The 22,257-nt window shown below is 43.9% G+C and overlaps 1 protein-coding gene across 1 annotated transcript in view; it reads right to left on the bottom strand.

The window, feature by feature from the left end:
• fmnl1b (formin-like 1b) overlaps window positions 1-22,257 on the bottom strand; it is a 51,169-nt gene that overhangs the window by 18,526 nt on the left and 10,386 nt on the right. The window contains exons 3-13 of the mRNA XM_056297090.1: window positions 18,890-18,973; window positions 17,491-17,574; window positions 16,579-16,652; window positions 15,470-15,553; window positions 15,152-15,295; window positions 8,062-8,149; window positions 7,458-7,534; window positions 7,039-7,132; window positions 2,373-2,447; window positions 2,002-2,112; window positions 115-267 (exon numbers count right to left, since the gene is read on the bottom strand). Coding sequence (XP_056153065.1) covers window positions 115-267; window positions 2,002-2,112; window positions 2,373-2,447; window positions 7,039-7,132; window positions 7,458-7,534; window positions 8,062-8,149; window positions 15,152-15,295; window positions 15,470-15,553; window positions 16,579-16,652; window positions 17,491-17,574; window positions 18,890-18,973 — 1,068 coding nt within the window. The remainder of the gene's footprint in view (window positions 1-114; window positions 268-2,001; window positions 2,113-2,372; window positions 2,448-7,038; window positions 7,133-7,457; window positions 7,535-8,061; window positions 8,150-15,151; window positions 15,296-15,469; window positions 15,554-16,578; window positions 16,653-17,490; window positions 17,575-18,889; window positions 18,974-22,257) is intronic.

Below are 22,257 nucleotides of genomic sequence, written 5' to 3'. Positions count from 1 at the left end.
GCGACCCGGAGAGCAGGATAAGCGGTATGGATAATGGATGGATGGATGGTGAGTGTTAGCATGCTACATCTGTACTTGTGTGCACAAAGTGGAGTGGGGTGAGTCTATATTCACCTGGCCATTGTGTTCCTGCAGTTCTTCCATGTGCTCCAGCAAGGCATTTTTGGTCTCTGCATCCTCCAGCAATGCCCCTACGTCAAACACGTTGTCCAGATAGGCCTGGATCTGCACCAGCAGTCGATCACTCTCCGTGAACCTCAAGTTGTGCTAGGAAAGAAAGACATTGCAGAAACCCTCCTTCAAGACTTTGTACCAGTGCTCAAACATAAAGGATGCTGCTGCTGAGCTTTGGGAAGTTAAGACTATCTTGGAAATGTAAAAATTCACTGAGGGTGATAACATGATAGAAGCCTAGTAAGCCATTTCTACATAGGAGAGAGATAGGATAATGTCCCAACACTTTCAGGATGGGAATAGGAGTTTGTATTATGTAGCTGTATTGTCCTACATAGAAGTCTGGTGCTCGACCGGAGGTGGACAGCACCTAGGGCCAGAATTGAGCCTGGTTTGCAATGTCGAGTCCAGTACTCGTATGGCTTGAACATTACAAGTATGAACTGAGATAGATCTTAAATTCTAGGTCAGTGCAGAGCTCCAAACCCACCCACTTTCCATGAACTGTTTACTGTGCAAGAGCAGTGTGATATATACACTCACTGGCCACTTTATTAGGTACACCTTGCTAGTACCGGGTTGGACCCCCTTTTGCCTTCAGAACTGCCTTAATCCTTCGTGGCATAGATTCAACAAGGTACTGGAAACATTCCTCAGAGAGTTTGGTCCATATTGACATGATAGCATCACGCAGTTGCTGCAGATTTGTCGGCTGCACATCCATGATGCGAATCTCCCGGTCCACCACATCCCAAAGGTGCCCTATTGGATTGAGATCTGGTGACTGTGGAGGCCATTTGAGTACAGTGAACTCATTGTCATGTTCAAGAAACCAGTCTCAGATGATTCGAGCTTTATGACATGGCGCGTTATCCTGCTGGAAGTAGCCATCAGAAGATGGGAACACAGTGGTCATAAAGGGATGGACATGGTCAGCAACAATACTCAGGTAGGCTGTGGCGGTGACACGATGCTCAATTGGTACTAAGGGGCCCAAAGTGTGCCAAGACAAGATCTCCCACACCATTACACCACCACCACCAGCCTGAACCGTTGATACAAGGCAGGATGGATCCATGCTTTCATGTTGTTGACGCCAAATTCTGACCCTACCATCCGAATGTCGCAGCAGAAATCGAGACTCATCAGACCAGGCAACGTTTTTCCAATCTTCTATTGTCCAATTTTGGTGAGCCTGTGCGAATTGTAGCCTCAGTTTCCTGTTCTTAGCTGACAGGAGTGGCACCCGGTGTGGTCTTCTGCTGCTGTAGCCCATCTGCCTCAAGGTTCAACGTGTTGTGCGTTCAGAGATGCTCTTCTGCATACCTCGGTTGTAATGAGTGGTTATTTGAGTTACTGTTGCCTTTCTATCAGCTCGAACCAGTCTGGCCATTCTCCTCTGACCTCTGGCATCAACAAGGCATTTTCGCCCACAGAACTGCCGCTCACTGGATATTTTCTCTTTTTCGGACCATTCTCTGTAAACCCTAGAGATGGTTGTGCGTGAAAATCCCCAGTAGATCAGCAGTTTGTGAAATACTCAGACCAGCCCGTCTGGCACCAACAACCATGCCACGTTCAAAGTCACTTAAATCACCTTTCTTCCCCATTCTGATGCTCAGTTTGAACTGCAGCAGATCGTCTTGACCATGTCTACATGCCTAAATGCATTGAGTTGCTGCCATGTGATTGGCTGATTAGAAATTTGCGTTAACGAGCAGTTGGACGGGTGTGCCTAATAAAGTGGCCGGTGAGTGTACAATGCATATGTCTCCAGGATACATTTTAAGGGACCAGCCAATGGTTACAGAGCCTCCCAGAACTTACCTCAAGGTACCCATCCAAACCATGGCGAGTGAATTCAAACTGAAGATGGACCCTGAAGTTCATGTTCTCAACTGAATGGACCACAATGTTGATGAATTGCATACATGCCACCTGGTGGAAAAACAGTACAAATCATTTTTTAAATGCAAGAGTACAGCAATGGATATTTGTGCAACAGTAGAAACTGTTAGTATTGCAAGACATACTAGATGCCATACTAAATGAATGAACAAAGTTCAGGAGATCACATTGTTAGTGGCAAAGCAAAGACCTCTGTGGTTGATGGTTCCTTTGAACCCTTTCTGTACCAGGGTGCATAATTTTTATGCCTTGTGAACATAAGACATTTTCTGCACACTGCACAGCATTACCATGAAGTCAATGTTGCTGTCTTCATTGCAGAAATACTCCATGAGCTTCTCAAAACGACTTTTCTCACCACAAACCTGTTAAACAACAAAAAGGGTTCAGAGTTACCAGCAGACAAATGGGGGATCCTGTCAGCTGAATTATCAATTTCTTTGGCATGTATGGCTAAGTCTGCACTGCACTATGTCTACAAATACACACATGGGGGCAGTGTGTACACACTGTATTTGAAACGCAGGCCGTAGACAATTCTCAAACATTGTCCGTGACAACCTGGCCACACACACTTTTTTCCCCCCGAATTTCATCCATCCCTTAAATAAGAAGTGATGACAAGAAGACATGTGCACGTACAGCTGGTGGTGGAGCAGTACAGCCATCACATTGCCAGTGTAATATTTCATTTTGATCAAGTAGGTTCCTGGCAAAAATGATTAAGCTGTGAGCATAGTAGATACGGGATGTGTCAGTTTTCTGTCCACATGCACACAATCTAATTACAGGCTATTGCGTTGACAGGCTATTGCGTTTCTCCCTGTTATAGGGTTTTTTTTTTTTAGGGAGTTGTTCCTTATCCGATGCGAGGGTCTAAGGAGAGGATGTTGTGTTGCAATAAAGCCCCCTGAGGCAAATTTGTAATTTGTGATATTGGGCTATACAAATAAAACTAATTTGACTTGACAGAGGTCAGGATAAATTAGCCCTTTAGGAACAGGGAAGCTGAAATGTTTTTTTGTTTTTTTTAATTTGGCACCAAGCTCAACACCGGGTTCAAACAGCTGAAAGTGAACCAACTAGTCTACTTCGTATCCCTCAGACAAGCCATTACGTCTCATTTATTTTATTTCCCCACAGTGTCAGTGTTTGTGGTTGTCATCTGTGTGTGTGTGTGTGCGTGTGTGTGTGTTTGCTTGTGTCTGTGAAAGGGTGCCAGGGAAATGCGAGTGTTTATTTCTAACAATACGCAACACCTTCGCTGCTCCCACCCATTAGCAGCGGCTTGCCAGTGTGTGTTATGTCTTCTTCCCCGCCTCCCCCGTTTGCCTCCCCCGTTTGCCCACTCCTGTTCACTAAATAATGCAGCATGCCAACCCTGCAGCTAACTGCACCCAAAACAAAGACCAATGCTCTGCAACCGAGGGATACATGAGCAGGCCCCTGGCACCATGCCTCCCTCTCCTTTACACCTCTGCTACGTACTCTCCATCCCTCCTCTATCTCTCTATCTCTCTCATTTTCTCTCCCACACACGTATTGCACCGCCGCTGTGCCAAAACAAGTGCCATTCACTCTGCTACTCCAGAAGCCAGCGTGCCAACTCATGTGCTCACTAGTCAGCCGGGGAAAGGGCGACGGCGCCATGTGTTTTTGTCCTCCACGAGTGGACAGGTTTCCCAATTTGTGATTTTGAACCATTATGTAATAATGTAAGAGCTGCGCAGATTTCCTCTGCAGTCTTGCACCTTCGGACGTTAAGAAGTGCTGAGCCGTGGGATGTGTTCTCCGTTTGTTGCCCGTTTATCTGAAACTCAGCAAGTGATCAGCATGCGCGTGTCGTCACCGTCACCCTCGTCTCCTTCCCCTGAGTCCAGCTCTCCTAGAGTTCATGTACAAATTCATTCAACAGATTTCCTGAAAACTATTTGAAAATTCGCAACAGGCTCATCGCATCCAACACAGATGAGGGGAAAAAAGTTAAGCAAAACTGGAAATTCATCAAAACTAAATTATAACGAGCACTAAAATGTTGAAGGATTGATACGAATAATGGCGATAAATAATCAACTTGAAAGATGATGAACTGAAGTTGAAGTCACAATATGGGCTTTCAAACATATCTTTGTCCCGCAGCCAAACGGTAAAGTTTTGAAAGTGGCTTGTTAATCTGTCACCTCTGCTAGCCTCAGTGTATTCACCCACCGCTGGTTTGGTTTCTTGCACCCCAGTGATAAGAAGACAAACGCTCATTAGTTGGAAAGAGAGCTCTCCTTCACCATTTAGTCAGTGGATAAGAGATGTGTTGCATTTCGTAACGCTAGAGAAGATCAGGTCCACGGCCGGCGGCTCAGCTGACGAGTTCACATCAACATGGCAGCCTCTCCTCTCACATGTTGACAGCACAGACCCTGACATCTTCATCACCGAGCAGAAGGTTTTGCGTAACGAAATACAGAAAAAACCCTCGCAGGACTCTGGGTGGCGTGTGTGTGTGTGTGTGTGTGTGCACATGCGCATGTGTGCGCATGCATGTGTGTGTTTGTGCCCATGTGTGTTTGTGCACGTGTGTGTGCATGTGTTTGTGTGTGTGTGTATATAGGTGTTAGTATTAGACCCCCCCCCGCCAAAAAAAACCCCAAAAACAATGGGAAAGCGTTCTAACCTCAAATTTAGTCAACTCTCATGATCTTTTGTCAGTTATTATTTTTGTTTTAATTTTTTTTTATTTTCCCCCTTCTTCTCCCCAATTGTACCTGGCCAATTACCCCACTCTTCCGAACCGTCCCAGTCGCTGCTCCCCCTCCTCTGCCGATCCGGGGAGGACTGCAGACTACCACATGTCTCCTCCGATACATGTGGAGTCGCCAGCCGCTTCTTTTCACCTGACAGTGAGGAGTTTCACCAGGGGGACATAGCAGGTGGGAGGATCACGCTATTCCCCCCAATTCCCCCTCCCCCGCTCGACCGACCAGAGGAGGCGCTAGTGCAGCAACCAGGACACATACCCATATGCGGCTTCCCTCCCGCAGACAAGGCCAATTGTGTCTGTAGAGACGCCTGACCAAGCCGGAGGTAACACAGGGATTTGAACCGAAGATCGCCTTTTATCAATTTTGATCATTGGTTCTATTGTCAGTTGATGCATTTTATTGTGTAAAATTTTGTTTGTTTGGTTTCTGCGTCTCTCTTTCCTTCTCTCGCAGCTTTGCTGTTCTCAGTCATATATGATCTGACTGCGGGGGTAGGGGAGGTACCTCCAAGTTCACCGTTGTATGGTGCTCATGATGTGTGAATGAAAATCCATAGATGGACCTGATTTATCAAAGAGCACTATTTTTCGGCGAGTACGAAATCGCTTCGACTGGTGCAATTTCAAGTCCACATGCCAGCAGTCGAACAAATTTTTTTTTTTAATCTGACGCCACGGTCGGCTAACATCACCTAATACTGCTGTACGGCACGCGGTGGGACTCTGGCATCCTTGACCATTACTAATAATAGCCTATGCTGTCAATGCTGCACTCCAGTCTGTCTGTCTGTCTGCCTGGTTGTAACCACAAGAGGCGAGCTGATGGCGGCAGTTGCTGCTTTCTGAGACAGAGATGAGAGGGCCAAGGAGAGGTCATAGGCAACTCAACAAGTGTTTTAGATATTTATGCCTCCTCGGTCTATTTAGTCTGCCTGCAGAACAACTGGGTATAACAGCTGACAGGGGGCTGCTGCGCATGGGGGTCCCCCTAACCTGCTTTTCGATACGTTAGCGGAATGACCGCTACGCCAGGCCGATTACCGTACCTTCTCCTGTGTCACCGATAAAACCACTTTGAAATTTGCCCGAAACGAGATGGTGAGTCATGCCTGTTAATATTTTGAAATTTTTTTCATTTAAGGAATCAAGCGAAGGATAACGTGAGAGTGGAGAATTAGGATGCATCTGGTGGTGGGGGGTTTTTCTGGGGGGGGGATTTCCCCCCCCTTTTTCTCCCTAATTTTATTCGGCCAATTACCCCATTCTTCCGAGCCGTCCCGGTCTCTGCTCCACCCCCTCTGCCGATCCAGGGAGGGCTGCAGACTACCACATGCCTCCTCCGATACATGTGGAGTCGCCAGCCGCTTCTTTTCACCTGACACTGAGGAGTTTCACTAGGGGCCCCAGTTTCCCCTCCCCCCTGAACAGGCACCCCGACTGACCAGAGGCGGTGCTAGTGCAGCGACCAGGACACATCCACATCCGGCTTCCCACCCGCAGACATGGCCAATTGTGTCTGTAGGCACGCCCGACCAAGCCGGGGGTAACACGGGGATTCAAACTGGCGATGGAATAGACTGCTATGGTGTTTGTTTTTTTTCTCTTATTGTTCACAGTAGCTGAGTTTGTATTGTGCACAACTTGCTTTGAATTTGAACTATACAGTACAGTGGGGATGGAGTTTGAAATGTATAGCAGCTGAATTGACTTGAGAGTAGGTGACGGGTAGGATAAAATAAGTGTATACTTCCTCCTACTCCTTTTCCAACATGCAACAAATAATCTGATGCATATGGAGATTTGTTCACTGAGTTTGATGTGTAGATTTGTTGATCACCAGATTACTGGCAATGGCTTATCTGTATGTTATATCCTGCTTATTTACGTGTTCAAAATAAATCATTCATTCATTTATTATATGACATTATAGGAAATCCATGATAGGAAATATGGGGGACAAATCATTTCTGAAAACCCCATCATTGTGTGTTTTCAGTGAAACCTGAGGTGGGTGAGGAGATCTCATCTTACAGGCGGTGACACCTCTTCTGAGGCTATGCGGGTGTCTAACACATCCTAAGAAGTTTGAATATGTGACGCAATTTTCAAAGGCATGCTTGACATTCCCATCGAAAAGGAATTCAGAGATGTGAATAGATACGGCTGAAATGGCTGTCTGTCGCCCCGGAGAGCCATCTGACCTCTTTGAAGTTGTCAAAGGCAGAGAGGATGATGTCGTGTCCTCCTCTCACAAGACACACGGCTGCGAGCAGCTCCAGCACCAGCGCCTTTGTTCTGAGGGGGGAAACATAGGTTTTGCACATGGTGGAAAATGGAGACTCGCTTCGGTACACACTGTTGTTGCTATAATGGATGCCATGCCCAAACATACTGTATGACAGGAAGTCTTACAAAATGCGCAGGTGCTCGTGAAAACTCAAAGGTTCATGTGCACATGCGTACATATACACGAGTGTGTACTGCAATAGACACACACACACACACACACACACACACACACACACACACACACACACACACACACACACACACACACACACACACACACACACACACACACACACAAGCACATATACTATGCCTGCAACACACATTTTACCTTGGATTTCTGTTGTTGAGGCTAAGTGTGATCTCATTGACACAGCAGGGGTGGATCATTACCAGGTTGAAGCCAGTCTGAAAACACAAAACACACACACACACACACACACACACACACACACACACACACACACACACACACACACACACACACACACACACACACAGATGCACTCGAATGCACACACAACCACAGAGGGAGTTGTCAATCACATACACACACAACACACACACACACAGACACACTCACATACACACACACACACACACACATAGACACATGCACACACAACCACAGAGGGAGTTGTCAATCACACACACAAACACACATTACCACAGAGAGTTGTCAATCACTTGTTGTCTTGATATAGTCTGTCTATTGACAGTGGCACTGCTGCCTTTGGACATGCTTTTAAAGTGAGGTACAGGACAGAGGCGACAGCTAAGCATTACAGTCACCAGGGTTAATGTACTTCCCCTCAGAGCATCTTCCAATCCCTGCCTTTCCACCAACATAATGTCCTACACTGAAGCAAGCATGATAAACCTGAGTATTTAAATGTATGGTAATATAAGTACAACAAAGTTTTTTGACCCCATACCTGATAGTTCATGATGGCGCGTAAGCACATGATGCAGAGGTGAACATCGTCTCTTTGGCCGACGAACCGTGGGTTCTTTGGGGCTTTTCTGTTTTCAGAGAGTTAAATTGAGAGAGGTAAATGTTTCCATAACCACCATATAACCAGTAACGGTTTACTACATACTGCATGTCACAGCATCCTTTTCAAGCCGCGTCTCTGCTGCACAGTGGTAGTTCATAAGGAGATGATTGTAAAATGTTGGAATAGTACAAAATATAATGACATTTCAACTATTTAATTTCCAAACTGCAATACAAGAAGTTTGCAGCTTGGGCGGTTTGCAGCTGAGTGTGAAATGGCTGGGATGAGAGTCAGCACCTCCAAGTCTGAGGCCATGGTTCTCTCCCGGAAAATGGTGGATTGCTCCCTCCGGGTTTCGGGATGAGTTGTTGCCTCAAGTGAAGGAGTTCAAGTATCTCGGGGTCTTTTTCACGAGTGAGGGTAGGATGGAGCAGGAGATTGACAGGCAGATTGGTGCAGCAGTAATGCGGACATTGTACCAGACTGTTGTGGTGAAGAGGGAGCTGAGCTGGAAGGCAAAGCTCTCAATTTACCAGTCAATCTTCGTTCCAACCCTCACCTATGGTCATGAGCTTTGGGTAGTGACCAAAAAGGTGAGATCGTGGATACAAGCGGCTGAAATGAGTTTCCTTCATAGGGTGTCTGGGCTCAGCCTTAGAGATAGGGTGAGGAGCTCGGACATCTGGAGGGAGCTCGGAGGGGAGCCAGCTGAGGTGGTTCGGGCATCTGATTAGGATGCCTCCTGGGCGCCTTCCTTTGGAGGTTTTCCAGGAACAGCCAACTAGGAGGAGAACCTGGGGTAGATCCAGAACTCGCTGGAGGGACTACATGTCCAATCTGGCCTGGGAACGCCTTGGGATCCCCCAGGAGGAGCTGGAGGGCGTTGCTGGGGACAGGGACATCTGGAGTGCCCTACTTAGCTTGCTGCCACCGCTACCCAACCCCAGAGAAGCGGCTGATGATGAACGAATGAATACAAGAAAACCACATATGGCTTGTTAAGTGGCAAGAAGGTAGAGGAGAAAAGATCTCGAGACAAAGTCCAAGAATGTGACAAAAGAAATTTTTGCCTGATCTCCCATCAGATTAATCTGTTCTACCCATATAGATCAGTATAATCTATACTAGTTCAGGTCATAGGCTCCTGCATCGAGGGCAATGATTGGGATATTAATCCACACTGTAAATGGCAGCGTCATCAACAAAATGGATCCTTCCATTTGTCAAGCGGGGAGATGGAATGTCTTTTGTTTGGTCCACTCCAACATTTGTCACATTCAGTTTTGCAAAGCTCATGTTCACTTGAACACACATGGACAAACTTTGATCACATGACTGAACAGGAGACCCTAACACATGTGCTCATAGATGTATTTGGTATGACAGGAGTTATGCAGCGTCAAAAGAGATTTGAGGTCTGGGGCAATGTGTGTGTGTGTGTGTGTGTGCGTGTGCGTGTGCGTGTGTGTGTGTGTTTCATGCATCAACATCATTACACGTTCTTCATTAGTATGACAGCTAAGAGAACAGTGATTTGATAGAATGCAGAATGGAAAGTTCTGGTAAGGATCGACAAAGTGTAGAAATTAAGAATTTCTATGAGAATTGGATAGGGGAAAGAATCTGTTACACATGCGTAGAGCGTGTCAGGGTATTAACATGTAACGATATGTCGTTTGCAGATAAACTCCATTAATCTTTGTGAATATGTTTTATGGTACCACTTTAGAATAACTACACACTATGAAGCATTAGTTAAGTATTAGTAACTACTGAATTCATCATTTGTAAAGTATTTGTAAAGCATTTATAAAGCAAGACATACACCAATGGTTAGTGAGTGTGTTAATAGATGTTTTATAAATATGTATTGATACTGCAATTCATGATTAAATCCCAGCAGTCATTGGGCGGCAGGAGGGGAGACACCCTGGACAGGCTGCCAGACCATCACAACCCCCCCCCCCCACACACACACACACACAGATTCACACCTAGGGACAATTTAGCAGTAGCGAACCGTGGGGTCTGGCAGTGGGCCTTCAATGGCGCAAGGATATTGTAATCAGCCAAATTTTGGTGGTATTTTTTAATATGTGAACAGCGTCGACATACGGCTCTAACACACACACACAAAGTGCACCCACCGCAGCACCACAGGTGAAAACCTCCGACACACACAGCTCACCTACACACAAACACACTCACACAGCCAGTAACTCAGTGCCTCGAGATCCACCAGAATCAAATCCATTGGCTGTCAAATAGCCTTTGTCTCTCTCCATACTTGGAAAGTGATGAAAGTGCACATGACATGGCCTCCGCTTCTGGCCTACAACATCACCGTGGACAGCGCTAGCATGCAGCATCATTATACCTCTTCTTTACAAACTGACCAGACCAAGTCAAAGCAATTCATGAGCAAAGAATAGAAATAACAATAAAATCAACCTTCACATGCAGAATATACCATGAGCAAAGTCACAGTACAATCATATGCAAAATATGCCAAACCTTACGCCATAATATTGAGTATGGTTGGCCTAATGTTATGTATTAACCAGCTATGACGTGCCATCACAATGTATGTAAAATGAATATGGCAGCTTTGATTTGGAGTAAAATAAAATTAGGCAGCTGATCTTATTAGGCTACTTGAATATAAAGTCCATCCCTTCGTCCTTCTTTGTGAAGTGGGTAATGGCAGCATCATTTAGTTTGTCCTTGGATTTCAGTTCCATCAGAAGGCCTTTTTCTGTGGACATTAGTGCCAAAGCTCCCAGTCGATCCTGCCCCGTTGTGCGCGTCTTGATGTGCTTCAGGGCCGAGAAAGACCGCTCAACTGAAGAGGTGGATATGGGGATGGTCAACACCAGACATGTGAGGTGATAAAGCTGCTGCATGCTCTCACTCAGCTCCTTCTGTGTAAGGAAATGAAGGAGGTCCACTGGGCTCTTTCCCTCAAAGTTTGACATGTTGTACTTGACTGTCAGTTCAGTCTTGAGCCGAGGGAGATCAAAGTGCCGCCCATAGTTTCCTCCAAGACTTTCAAACTCAAGAGCTGGGGAAGTTTTCTCTGTATGTTGAAAACTTCTTTGGGTCCAGGAGGGCAAGGAACAGGAGCTTTTTGTGGTCCTTGAATCTGTCCTTAGTTGAGTGAGAATGTTGTCCAGGATCTCACTGTGCAGCTGTTGGTATACAGTGCACACATCTCCTTGACCTTGTCTCCGTGCTCTGCGCCCACTAGGAGCCCTGATGTCACGCACAATGTCCTCATAGATGGTGTCAAAATTCCTCCTTTCTCTCTCTGTGGTTCTGCAAAAGTCATGAATGCTGGACAAACAAAACTGCATATCAAACTCCTTATTCTGGAAGATCTCAAACAGCACACCAGCATATGCAAAAACTGAGTTGAATGTGGAGAGTAGAAAGCAGAACGCAAAGCTTTTCAGCAGTGTTATGTATCCATCTGCACTATGAACTGTGTCTTCCGCAAAGTCATCGTGGTGGTCCACTATAAATTCAAAGAGCTCCAGGAGTTCCTCTCTCCGCTCGTACACAGTGCGAACCAAATGCGATGAAAAGTTCCACCGTGTTGGAGCCACTGTCGGGAGTCTTCGCTGGCATACATATCTCATCCAGCAGTTTTGTACGTTTCGCTGATTTTGTGAAAAAGGCTGCCAGGCCACTGAGATGAGAGAAAAAAACTTTGCACTCTTTAATTTTAGCAGTGCCTTGTGATATGACAAGAGGGGGTGCATACCAGTGATTGAAAACAGCTTGTGGTATTTTTTCTTTAATTTTGGCTTGTACTCCATTCAGACCAGAGGCCATGGCTGCGGCTCCAGCGTAACACCGGGCCACTACTTTGGCAGTGCATTCACATCCCTCTAAGAACTCAAGAACCCGGCCGGCCACTGCCTCTGCACGTTTGTCCTCACTGACGTCATTATACTTGAAGAACCTCTCCACACCACCGTCATAAGCATAACACAGGATATAAGACATCTGAGTAGTGTTACTGATGTCGATGTCAGTTGTTTTGTCGACCATAATGGAAACAAAAGGTGTTTTCTTTACTTCATCTTTCATGACTTCCGTCGTTACATCTGCAACCGACTGTATCAGATCATTCTGAATTTTGCTGGACGTGCCCATGAATACTGTGGTCATATTAAAATGACAGCGGGTGTGTGTGTGTGTGTCATATTCAGACAAAAACTCCAGCATCTCTAAGTAGTTCCCTTTATTGTCAGAGTTTTTCCCCTTATATCCTCTAAATGCAAGCCCTTGCGTCCCTAGAAACACAAATGCAAGCTCTTGCTTCCCCGGAAACACAACGGTGTTGATTAGATGCTTCGATATTTTTCTGTTCTGCCTGACCGTGTTGTTTTGAGCCAGAATTTGGTTGCAACGCTGCTCATCTAGCTAAAGATCTACCCTGACATCCCTGAAAGTTTTTAAATTCACCGTAGCTTACAGGTGTGCAGCAGATTCCTGGTGATGATGGGCTGACTTTGTTAGATTACCGAGGCTAATAAATCCATTAGATGTCCAGGTGGAGGATTTATCAGTTGAAAATAGCAGACAACTCCAGCAATACAGCCTGTTCATTTTTTTTGCATCCAGTCATCCAAGGGTAACGTTGGTAGTTATCTGTCTTAAAGTGCCTCTCAAAACTTTTTCCATTTTCAGTTAGTTCAAGAGCAGTTGCCCTTCCATTTCCAGTCTCTTGTTGCTTTTACCTGAAAGCATGTCTTGTGAAGGGTAACGCTAACAAGCTAGCTACAACGTTGCTCTCGTCTCCTCCTGTAGTCATGCTTCGTCTTTAACTTCTTTCTCTAACTAAACTAAACTTCATTGCACTCGTCTGATACATAGACTAACGTTAGTGATGTGTGGTTCGATTGGTTTAAGGGAACCAGTAGATTTGGATCGCCAATTTGAAAGAGTCGGTCAATCACAGTAATGACTCCTCAGCAACAGTGCTTCATTGAGCCCTTGTCTGGATAGGTCTGGACTTTTAGAAGTCCTAGGGCGATATTTTTTTTTTGTACCACCCACTACAACAACTACAACAGCAAAATGTGATTGGCCGATTCACCTGTCACTTTCTAAATAAACACACAAGCACAAGGACTTCTAGCAGTTCTAACCAATGAGGGAGCCAGCCAGCTAACCCTTTCTCTGCCAAGAGACAAAAACAACAAAATCTGATTGGATAGCTCGATTTTCATGGTTTCAGGACAGTAACCCTTTCATTACTGAAGCAAACTTGATAGAAACTAGGGCTAAAATTAGAATTAGAAGGGAGAATTATTATTAAATGAAATATTTTAAATATAGAATTTAAAATGCTGATATGTTGGGCCTTCTCTGAAGTCCCAGAAGTCGTTAAGGTTTCCCCTCTATAATTTAGTATGGCTGCTTCCCTGTAACATAAGAATTGATATGGTCAAATTTTCTAGTTTTAGTTAAGAATCTAGCTGCAGTATTCTGAACTGTCTGAAGATTTATAAGTATTTATAAACATCTATTTATAAAATTTATAAGACACCATTGGTGCATGTCTTGCTTTACAAATGCTTTACAACTGATGAATTCAGTAGTTTCTAATACTTAACCAATGCTTCATAGTGTGTAGTTATTCTGAAGTATTACCGTGTTTTATTTATAATACGTGCATGTGTGTGTGTGTGTGTGTGTGTGTGTGTGTGTGTGTGTGTGTGTGTGTGTGTGTGTGTGTGTGTATAAGAACATCAGGAAGCATGTGTGCATGAGTATTAATGCATGCACAAATGGATCTACGCCCTGCCCTCTGGATAAATCTATCCTCCCGATGACCCAGGTCACATCAATTGTCATGTAACCTGGGGTCTGTGAGTGTTTTGGGTCTTTAAACATCAGACACCAGGCGCCAGCTTGTCCAGGCGGTATTACGCGCTGCTTTTTGATCCAGAGCCATGTGGACGCTTTTTTTTTTATCAGTCTTGATAAATGTTACTGATGGCTCTCCCTGTCGCTCCGCCAGTAAAGTCTCGTGTGTGGTAAGCTCCACACATGAAAAATCCCCAAAAAGGGCCATCTTGGCAGCATTGATATGTTTTCAGAATTTCAGTTGCTTTTACAAATGAGCTGTTTGATGCCCGTTCTTCGTAACAGCCATGATGTCTTACATTTTGGGGTATTTGGACCTGTCTGATCTCCAGTGCGAATAAAAGGGGATTCTCTAGCTGTTGGGCTATGCTCGCTTGTTGCTGGAGATTGCCTCAGTGTCTAAACTAGCATGTGCCTGTGAGTGAATAAGCTTTTGTGTGTGTGTGTGTGTGTGTGTGTGTGTGTGTGTGTGTGTGTGTGTGTGTGTGTGTGTGTGTGTGTGTGTGTGTGCTCGCGCGCGAAGAATGCACCCATCCATGGGTGTTTTAAAAGTCTTAAATTTATAGAAATCTATAGATAAACATTAATCCCAAGATAAATGGCAGTCAGAATAATGAACAGTAGGCTCCTTGCTTAACTTTCATTGATTTATTATTTGGGGGATTTCTGGGTTTTTTTTGGGTTATTATTTATTACTTCCTTATATACATACATACATACATACATACATACATACATACATACATACATACATACATACATACACACACACACACACACACACACATATATATATATATATATATATATATATATATATATAAACATATACACACACATATATATATATATATTATATATATTTTATAGCTTTAAGGGCTGAGAGAGCCATGGCATATGCATTTCATTGCATTTATAGGTACATGGTGCTTTTTATATGTATATGATAATAAAGAGAACTTGAACTTGAAATGTCCATCTGCATTTTTGTGTTCATGCCCATTATACACATGGCCTATCAAAATGTACTAAAAATGAGGAAATTGGCAGCCATTGTCAACTGGGATATAATATCTACAGCACATAGTAGTACATCACTCATTCTCCAGTCTCATCCCCATCCTCTAGCATCACCTAATGGTACCCTTACCTGGCTGTGAAAGCTTTGCTGCCCTTTGTGACACTGTGGGTAGGTGAATTGCTGGCACTCCTGTTCAGATCCTCTACTGTCTTTTCTACAGGTTTGCCTTTTTCTGTGGGCAGCGTGCTGCTGTCGAAACTGTCCGTGTCATACCTATACAGCAGGGGTGACCAAGAGTCAGCACTTACTCTTCAGAACGACAGTTTCTTGAACTCCTTTGAGATAAGAATTCATCTCAGCTAGTTTACTTGGTGCACAGACCATGTTGCCTGGTCGAGGAGTGTCAGGTAGAGGAGGAAATTGACTGTATTGTAAGCTGATACCTACATGACGGCACACTGAGCGAAGGACAAGTAATCCACAAGAACATCCAAACCTTGGTTCTCCTCGCTAAGGAACTCCTGAGCCCAGCTGGTAAGAAAAGCAGGCAGAAAAAAAGTACATCACAATTAAGTAACATAGTCATAAACTGTTAGAAACAATTACATATTCACACAGTAAGAACATTTTCCAAAATAGAAAAACTGTCTTTACTGCTGACCAAAAAGCATCTGGATTTAACAAAACTGAAGTTAAACAAAAACAGCATCCACTGCATGGAAAGAGCTGCATATATTCAGGCTGCACAAGTAGTCTCCCTGAGAAACCTGTCTTGTCTGCAGCTCATCAAGTCTTTTTCAATAATACTGGTCGTTTAGGACTGTCTTATGACCCACACATCTTCATTATGTTGTTCATTAAAATCTGCATCAACGTCTTGAATCATTTTTTTTACCAACTTTTTTTTTGATCCCCCCCCTCCCCCCTTTTTCTCCCCAATTGTATCTGGCCAATTACCCTACTCTTCCGAGCCATCCCGGTCTTTGTTCCAGCCCCTCTGCTGATCTGGGGAGGGCTGCAGACTACCACATGCCTCCTCCGATACATGTGGAGTCGCCAGCCGCTTCTTTTCACCTGACAGTGAGGAGTTTGGCCAGGCAGACGTAGTGCATGGGAGGACCAGGCTACCCCCCCCCCGCCCCGCCCCGAACAGGTGCCCTGACTGACCAGAGGAGGTGCTAGTGCAGCGACCAGGACACACAACCACATCTGGCTTCTCGCCTGCAGACACGGCCAGTTGTGTCTGTAGGGACACCTGACCAAGCCGGAGGTAACATGGGGATTCGAACCGGCAATCTCTGTGTTGGTAGGCAACAGAATAGACCACTACGCTACCTGGATGCGGACCAACTTTTTAGAGTACAAACAGCAGACAATTACTGTACTATGCAGTGCTGGCAAGCTTCATATTTTATCTAGAGCTTATTCCCAGATGTAATTTTTTTAAATATCATATGCTTGCGTTCACCCAATATTGTCAGTTTCTTTCATTTAACAACCATTTTTGCTGGTGATTTTTTTCTGAGAAGGATTCTGGTTATAACGGAGCGTCTCACCCAATATGGTTTGTCCTCAGGGAGATCTCAAGCTCTCTCAGCACCTGAGTGGATTCCTGTACACGTCTCTTAAACTGGAAGAATATGAGCAAAGTGGCTGTCGTGAAATTCCCAACGATTTAGAAACTTCGGGGAAAAAAAGCCATGTCCTTAATTCATTATGGCACTGTAATCAAATGTAGTAATACAAACTTAATGAGCAATCACATTAAGAAGAGAAGCATCTAATTAAAAAAATGTGCCCCTAAAACATGTCAGCTTGTTAGATTACACCAGTATCCTCGAGGGCCCCAATGTGAGACAGGTGGACATGCTGTCTCCGGTTTGTTGGATGTATTTTGTCAGTGCATGCTGATCCTCGGACTTAAGTCAGGTTTCTCATGAATGGTGTGGATGACAGATATGGTCTTACTGGTATGATATGATATGGTCGCATTGCTTCTGAATACGATGTGCATTATAAAACTGTATGCGGCATCAGTGAATATATTTTCAGTCTATCTTGAAAACAAGCTTGGCCGTCTGTATAATTCCCATAAGCAACCATTGTAAATGTTTGAATGCTGGAGTGAAATGGGCTGAATGGGATTGTCACATGGGTCAGAATTAGGGAGTGGTCCAGTTTGATGCCACACTGCACCTCTGTGACTACTTGAAATGCCAATTTATGTACATTTGGATACTTTGATCCAGGAAACAGGTTTCAAAAAAGTAATTATGTTCAATTAGGAAGCAGGCAAGAAAACTCCATGACAGCGTTCTATGTTGCTCAGCTGAATTATCGACCAAAGAGCTGGTCAGTTGCATTTTTCCAGCAAGTATTGCAACAAGAAGCTCGTTTTGGTTCAACTCATACTCAATGGAAATTTGGATGCTGAATGGAAATGTCATTCTCTTGGTATGGCTCTGTACCTTTCGGCTGACCCCTCCATGGTCGAGAAAACTTTTCAGTTTCTCCAAGTAAGCAGATGGAGGATTCTTCACTTGAAACCGCTCCTGCAGATAAACACACACACACACACACACACACACACACACACACACACACACACGCACGCACACTCATGCACGCGCGCACACAGAAATCTCTAATTATATTTGACTGCATGGGTGCAGCGATGGAGAAGGGGGAAGAGGGCATAGCTCCGTTGGGGTTTCACACAGGAACTATGATTACACAGCCTCTCCTATGCAAATTAGATCGATCCTAACGAGCTTCCAAACAGTCTACTTTACAGCATGCAGTGGTTCTACTCACATATCTTTGAAGTATACCCAGCAGTGGCAGTTAATTAATGGATCAGACAATTCCCTGTGCATTTTAATGTTCACCAGTGGACCAGATTGCACAATTGCCAACGAAATTGATCGAGGAATAAAGTGTTAGTGAGAGACATCAGTTACACCTTACATCAATAAGTTCTCTTGAAACTGTCATATCAAACATGCAAATGAACTTTAGAGAGAATAGGCCATTTGACACAGACTGAGCAATATTCGTGGTAGAGTTCATAGGGTTTTGTGGGTCACTTCAATTTCCGCCAACTTGTGCCTTGTTTTGGATGCAGTGCTACTGCTGAACAATCTGTTATGCACTACATAGTGTACATCTGAGGAAATATTACTGTAACACTGGGCTATTTCCCTTTAAAACTTCAAATAGCACTAAGGTACTCTGTGTGTCAGTCAGTGGCCAACTCTGGGTTAACTCTGTACTGAGACAGTTCAAACAACATCTGCCCTGATGTTTTAGATTCGGGTTAACCCACCCCAGTATGATCCAGACATTTTGAAAGACAGCCATACTCTAAGGTCGTTCACTGTACATACTAGAGCTGTTAGACAGGTGTCCTCTGTCACTCTCTCACCAAGAGGGGAAGATGGACCACCCAACTGTTGCCACAGCAGCATGCAATATTGATGAGCTTCCCCCAATGTGCATGTGTGTGCGGTGCGACATTAAACTGTGTTAGTGTGCCAGCCAGGCGACCCGCTGACGGTACCCTGTACATGGACACTGCCACTTGACCCACAAAGCAGGTTGCACTCTGAACATCACACTGAGCACAGTGTGTACTGTGTAATGTGGTACTTCTTTTCACAAGCCAGTGTACAGGATTTAGAGATTTGCAAGGCAGACCCACACTGAAGCACTTATGTAACATTATGGCTGCACACGGAGCCAACAGGTGAGCATTTCATTCCTCTTCATTTCATTTATGCAATGAGAGAAACACAGGATGAAAGATTCTTGGAAACATGGGCAGTGTTGGTTGAAAACATTGTGACTAACTAGAAAAAGCAGACTCACCTGGTCACAGACCAGATCCCACTTCTTGTCATTGTCGTACTGACTCAAGATCTTCACTTTGTCCGGAGGAAGATTCATAGTGCTCTTAAATGGGAATGATGGAGAAAGAGAAAAAAAATTTGTTGTTTATAATCATTGTTTTTCTTCAGTGTTTTTGACTTATTTTTCATGTTGACTGCTTCGGCAATACAAATGTGCCATTTGCGTGACAGCACAACATAACAACGCCAGACAAAAAGGGCTGGTTCAGTCTTTTAAAAAGTTTTTCTGACAATCCTTTAAAGTCGAGATTAAATGAAAAATGCCCTTTTAACCCTTTTATATCACATCCCCAGTTATATCCTGCACCTATTTAACAATATATGCACACACAAAAAAAATATTTAAAAATTCAAATTTCTTTGTATTTTTATATCAAAATCCAATCACGTTTTCTCCCTGTAAAACAAAATATGACACAATCCTTAAGTAGGCTTGACCTAATTTCAACCAATAATATCATGACATCCACCCATCGATCAATCTTCAATTTTTTTTTCTCTTTTATTCTCTAGAAAAAAACTTTCAAAATACAACACACATATACGAAACCAATAGGGAAATAAAACTTTTCACAAACCCATCAAGCTCTACAGAATCAAAGATTACAACACAGGCAGACAAAACAGAAAATAGTGAGGTAACCTTTAGCAGTCTACAGACCCCCCCCCACCAAATCAAAGAAATCAAACAAAAAACACATATACCACACAGTATACTGTTTAACCAAAATCCAACATTACCCTCCCTCCTTCCCCAGTCACAACAAAAGTGCTCCCCTCTACAAATCCACCAACAAGCTCTTCGTCTCTAACACAACCATACAACATATTAACATCTCTTTCCATTATACTCCTAAAACTATTCCACACCTCAGCTTTCCTCTTTTCATAATGGGCTATATTCCTCCTTAGCTTGACAGCAAACCTTGCATGGCTTAAAACATAATTTAATAAATTAACCTGACATCCGTTCACTTTGCCAGCCATCCCAAACAGCCACAATTCTCTCCACTCCATTCTGTCAACCCACCTCTCCAACATCTACTTATTAATTCTTTCATTTTCAACATGTATCCCTCCAGCTCACAACATTCAACAAACTCATGCATAAATGCTTCCACTCCCGCACCACATTCTTTCTTCACATTCACATCAAACTTACTGTCCATCCATCCATTATCCCAACCGCTTATCCTGCTCTCAGGGTCGCGGGGATGCTGGAGCCTATCCCAGCAGTCATTGGGCGGCAGGTGGGGAGACACCCTGGACAGGCCGCCAGGCCATCCCACTAATTATTACATTATTGAACACCCTATTGTGCCTTAATAAAAAATCTTCAACTTTTAGCAGCACAGAGAAGATTCATTAGTTAGCTAGCTAACAACATGCCCACTTTTCAACGTTCAAATCAAATTCCTCCCCGCGTTATATCCCGCCTGTCCATCATTGTTTCACTCGGAAATACGTCACAATACGGAAATCAGATACTGTTATTGTTTTTTAGATTAAACATTCCCAAGTTTTATTATTGATAACAGTAAAATTCACATATAGGCATAGGATTTATATGAAATATTTGTTTTCCTTAGGTTTGTTTTGGTAGTTGCCAAAAAGACCTCCATCGGCCCTTGAATTCGACTTGAAAGACTGTCAGTAGGCTCTCCTTTTTATACCTTTGTTCAATCTACTTGCCTCTACTTTACTGTTACTGATCTATTAATTTAAAAATAGTTTATTTTCAACAGCAAATTCATACTTCTTGATCATTTCGACATACTGGCACTCTGTGGATCATAGGTCCAAATCCTCCAGGTCGACCCAGCTGGGCCCCACTTTGACTTTGGCCTTGAGTTTGATGTACAATTTCCCTGCTGTCTCTGTTTCCCTTTTCACGGTGTGAGCAACCTGTATGAGGTCTTCCTCTGTTGTTTAATAGATCAGCTCATCGTGTAGGACAAAGTAGGCTTCTCTCAGACGAGCCCTCCCAACCTTGGCTCGATTACTGACTGCTTGTCTGTGCTGGTGTGTGAGAGGAACAGTCGGGTAGGTATCCCGTAGTCGCTTCAGGATGTAGGTGGTGGCAGTTTTGACTATGTCTACCGAAATCAGATACTCTCGAAATGCCGTTTCAGCTGGACTTTAAGGTACAATCCGAAATGCGCCACTATGGCTATGTGGAGTACCGCGACAACACAAGCGCTCTACTGACAGCAAGAAACATGTAATACCTCACCATGGAGTCAATATCGTGGATTTGCTTGTTAAATGAAGACAAGTAGAAGCATCAAAACGAATTATAGCGATGCTGCATCGGCTGGTATTCTCATTCGCATTCATAAGTAATAAAGCGAACAACGTTTACCAAGTCTGACCAAAACAGCATCAGAAGTGTGGCGGACAACCCGCTCTGTGCATCAGTTGTGGATTGTGCCTTTAACAGGTAACGGCAGCTGAAGACATTAAACACCAGCTGTTTTGATAGGCAGATCAATACTTCACCGCTGATGGTGCTATTTCTAGTGATAACACACTTTAGGTTCAACCTTTAAATTTCATATGCAGGTTCTGCTTTTGTGGTTGTACTGTTTCGTTACCAGGCATCAACTGAAACCCCAGACAGTGCAGTGAAAAACAATGAGTCGCCCCCAATGCCCCTAGCCTCATTGTTATTATGGACCTCTCCTAAATAATCTATGGCTCCGCTGTAAATTACTCCTTTCATTCTGTGAAGACAGTGGTGTTTTTATGTAATCACTCCATGACTCAGGTCAGAGCCAGGGCTTTGTGGTACATAGCATTTCTTGCCATTCTCATTGACACAATACACTACTGTTGCACCTCTGGCTGTTGCCACAACATACAAATCTGTTTGTTGTCAATTTGTTTCCATGGCAACAGTCATTAGACTAATGTCAGATGCTCACAGTATTAAACTCTTGTTTTGAACCACTGCACAGAATAATAGATTACTAATTGGTGTCACTTTACATTGTTTGAGATTTAAGCCTTTTGCTGCTTCAGCATGAATAATAGTTTTCTTTTAAAGTAGGACGAATCCTATGCAGGCAAAAATGTAACTCTCGTTTTACAACACAGTAAACAATAAATTCATAGACTACTTCAAACACAGATTTTCAAACTGACATTAATCATGAATAGCAGGCTTTAAACAGCAAAAGCTGTGACATAAGAATCACAGTCACAGACAGATGAACAATCACAGATGGATGAGTGTTGAGTTGGCGAGGCTAAACCTGATAATCTGTTAAACCACCACTGTATCAACACTAAGCCTTAACCCCGAAAGCATTCAAACAAGGTGAGGCA

Source organism: Lampris incognitus, chromosome 17 (assembly GCF_029633865.1).
Source record: "Lampris incognitus isolate fLamInc1 chromosome 17, fLamInc1.hap2, whole genome shotgun sequence".
Lineage (NCBI taxonomy): Eukaryota > Metazoa > Chordata > Actinopteri > Lampriformes > Lampridae > Lampris > Lampris incognitus.
The sequence above is the reverse complement of the archived record's forward strand: the minus strand, read 5'-3'. Positions and strand labels throughout refer to the sequence as shown.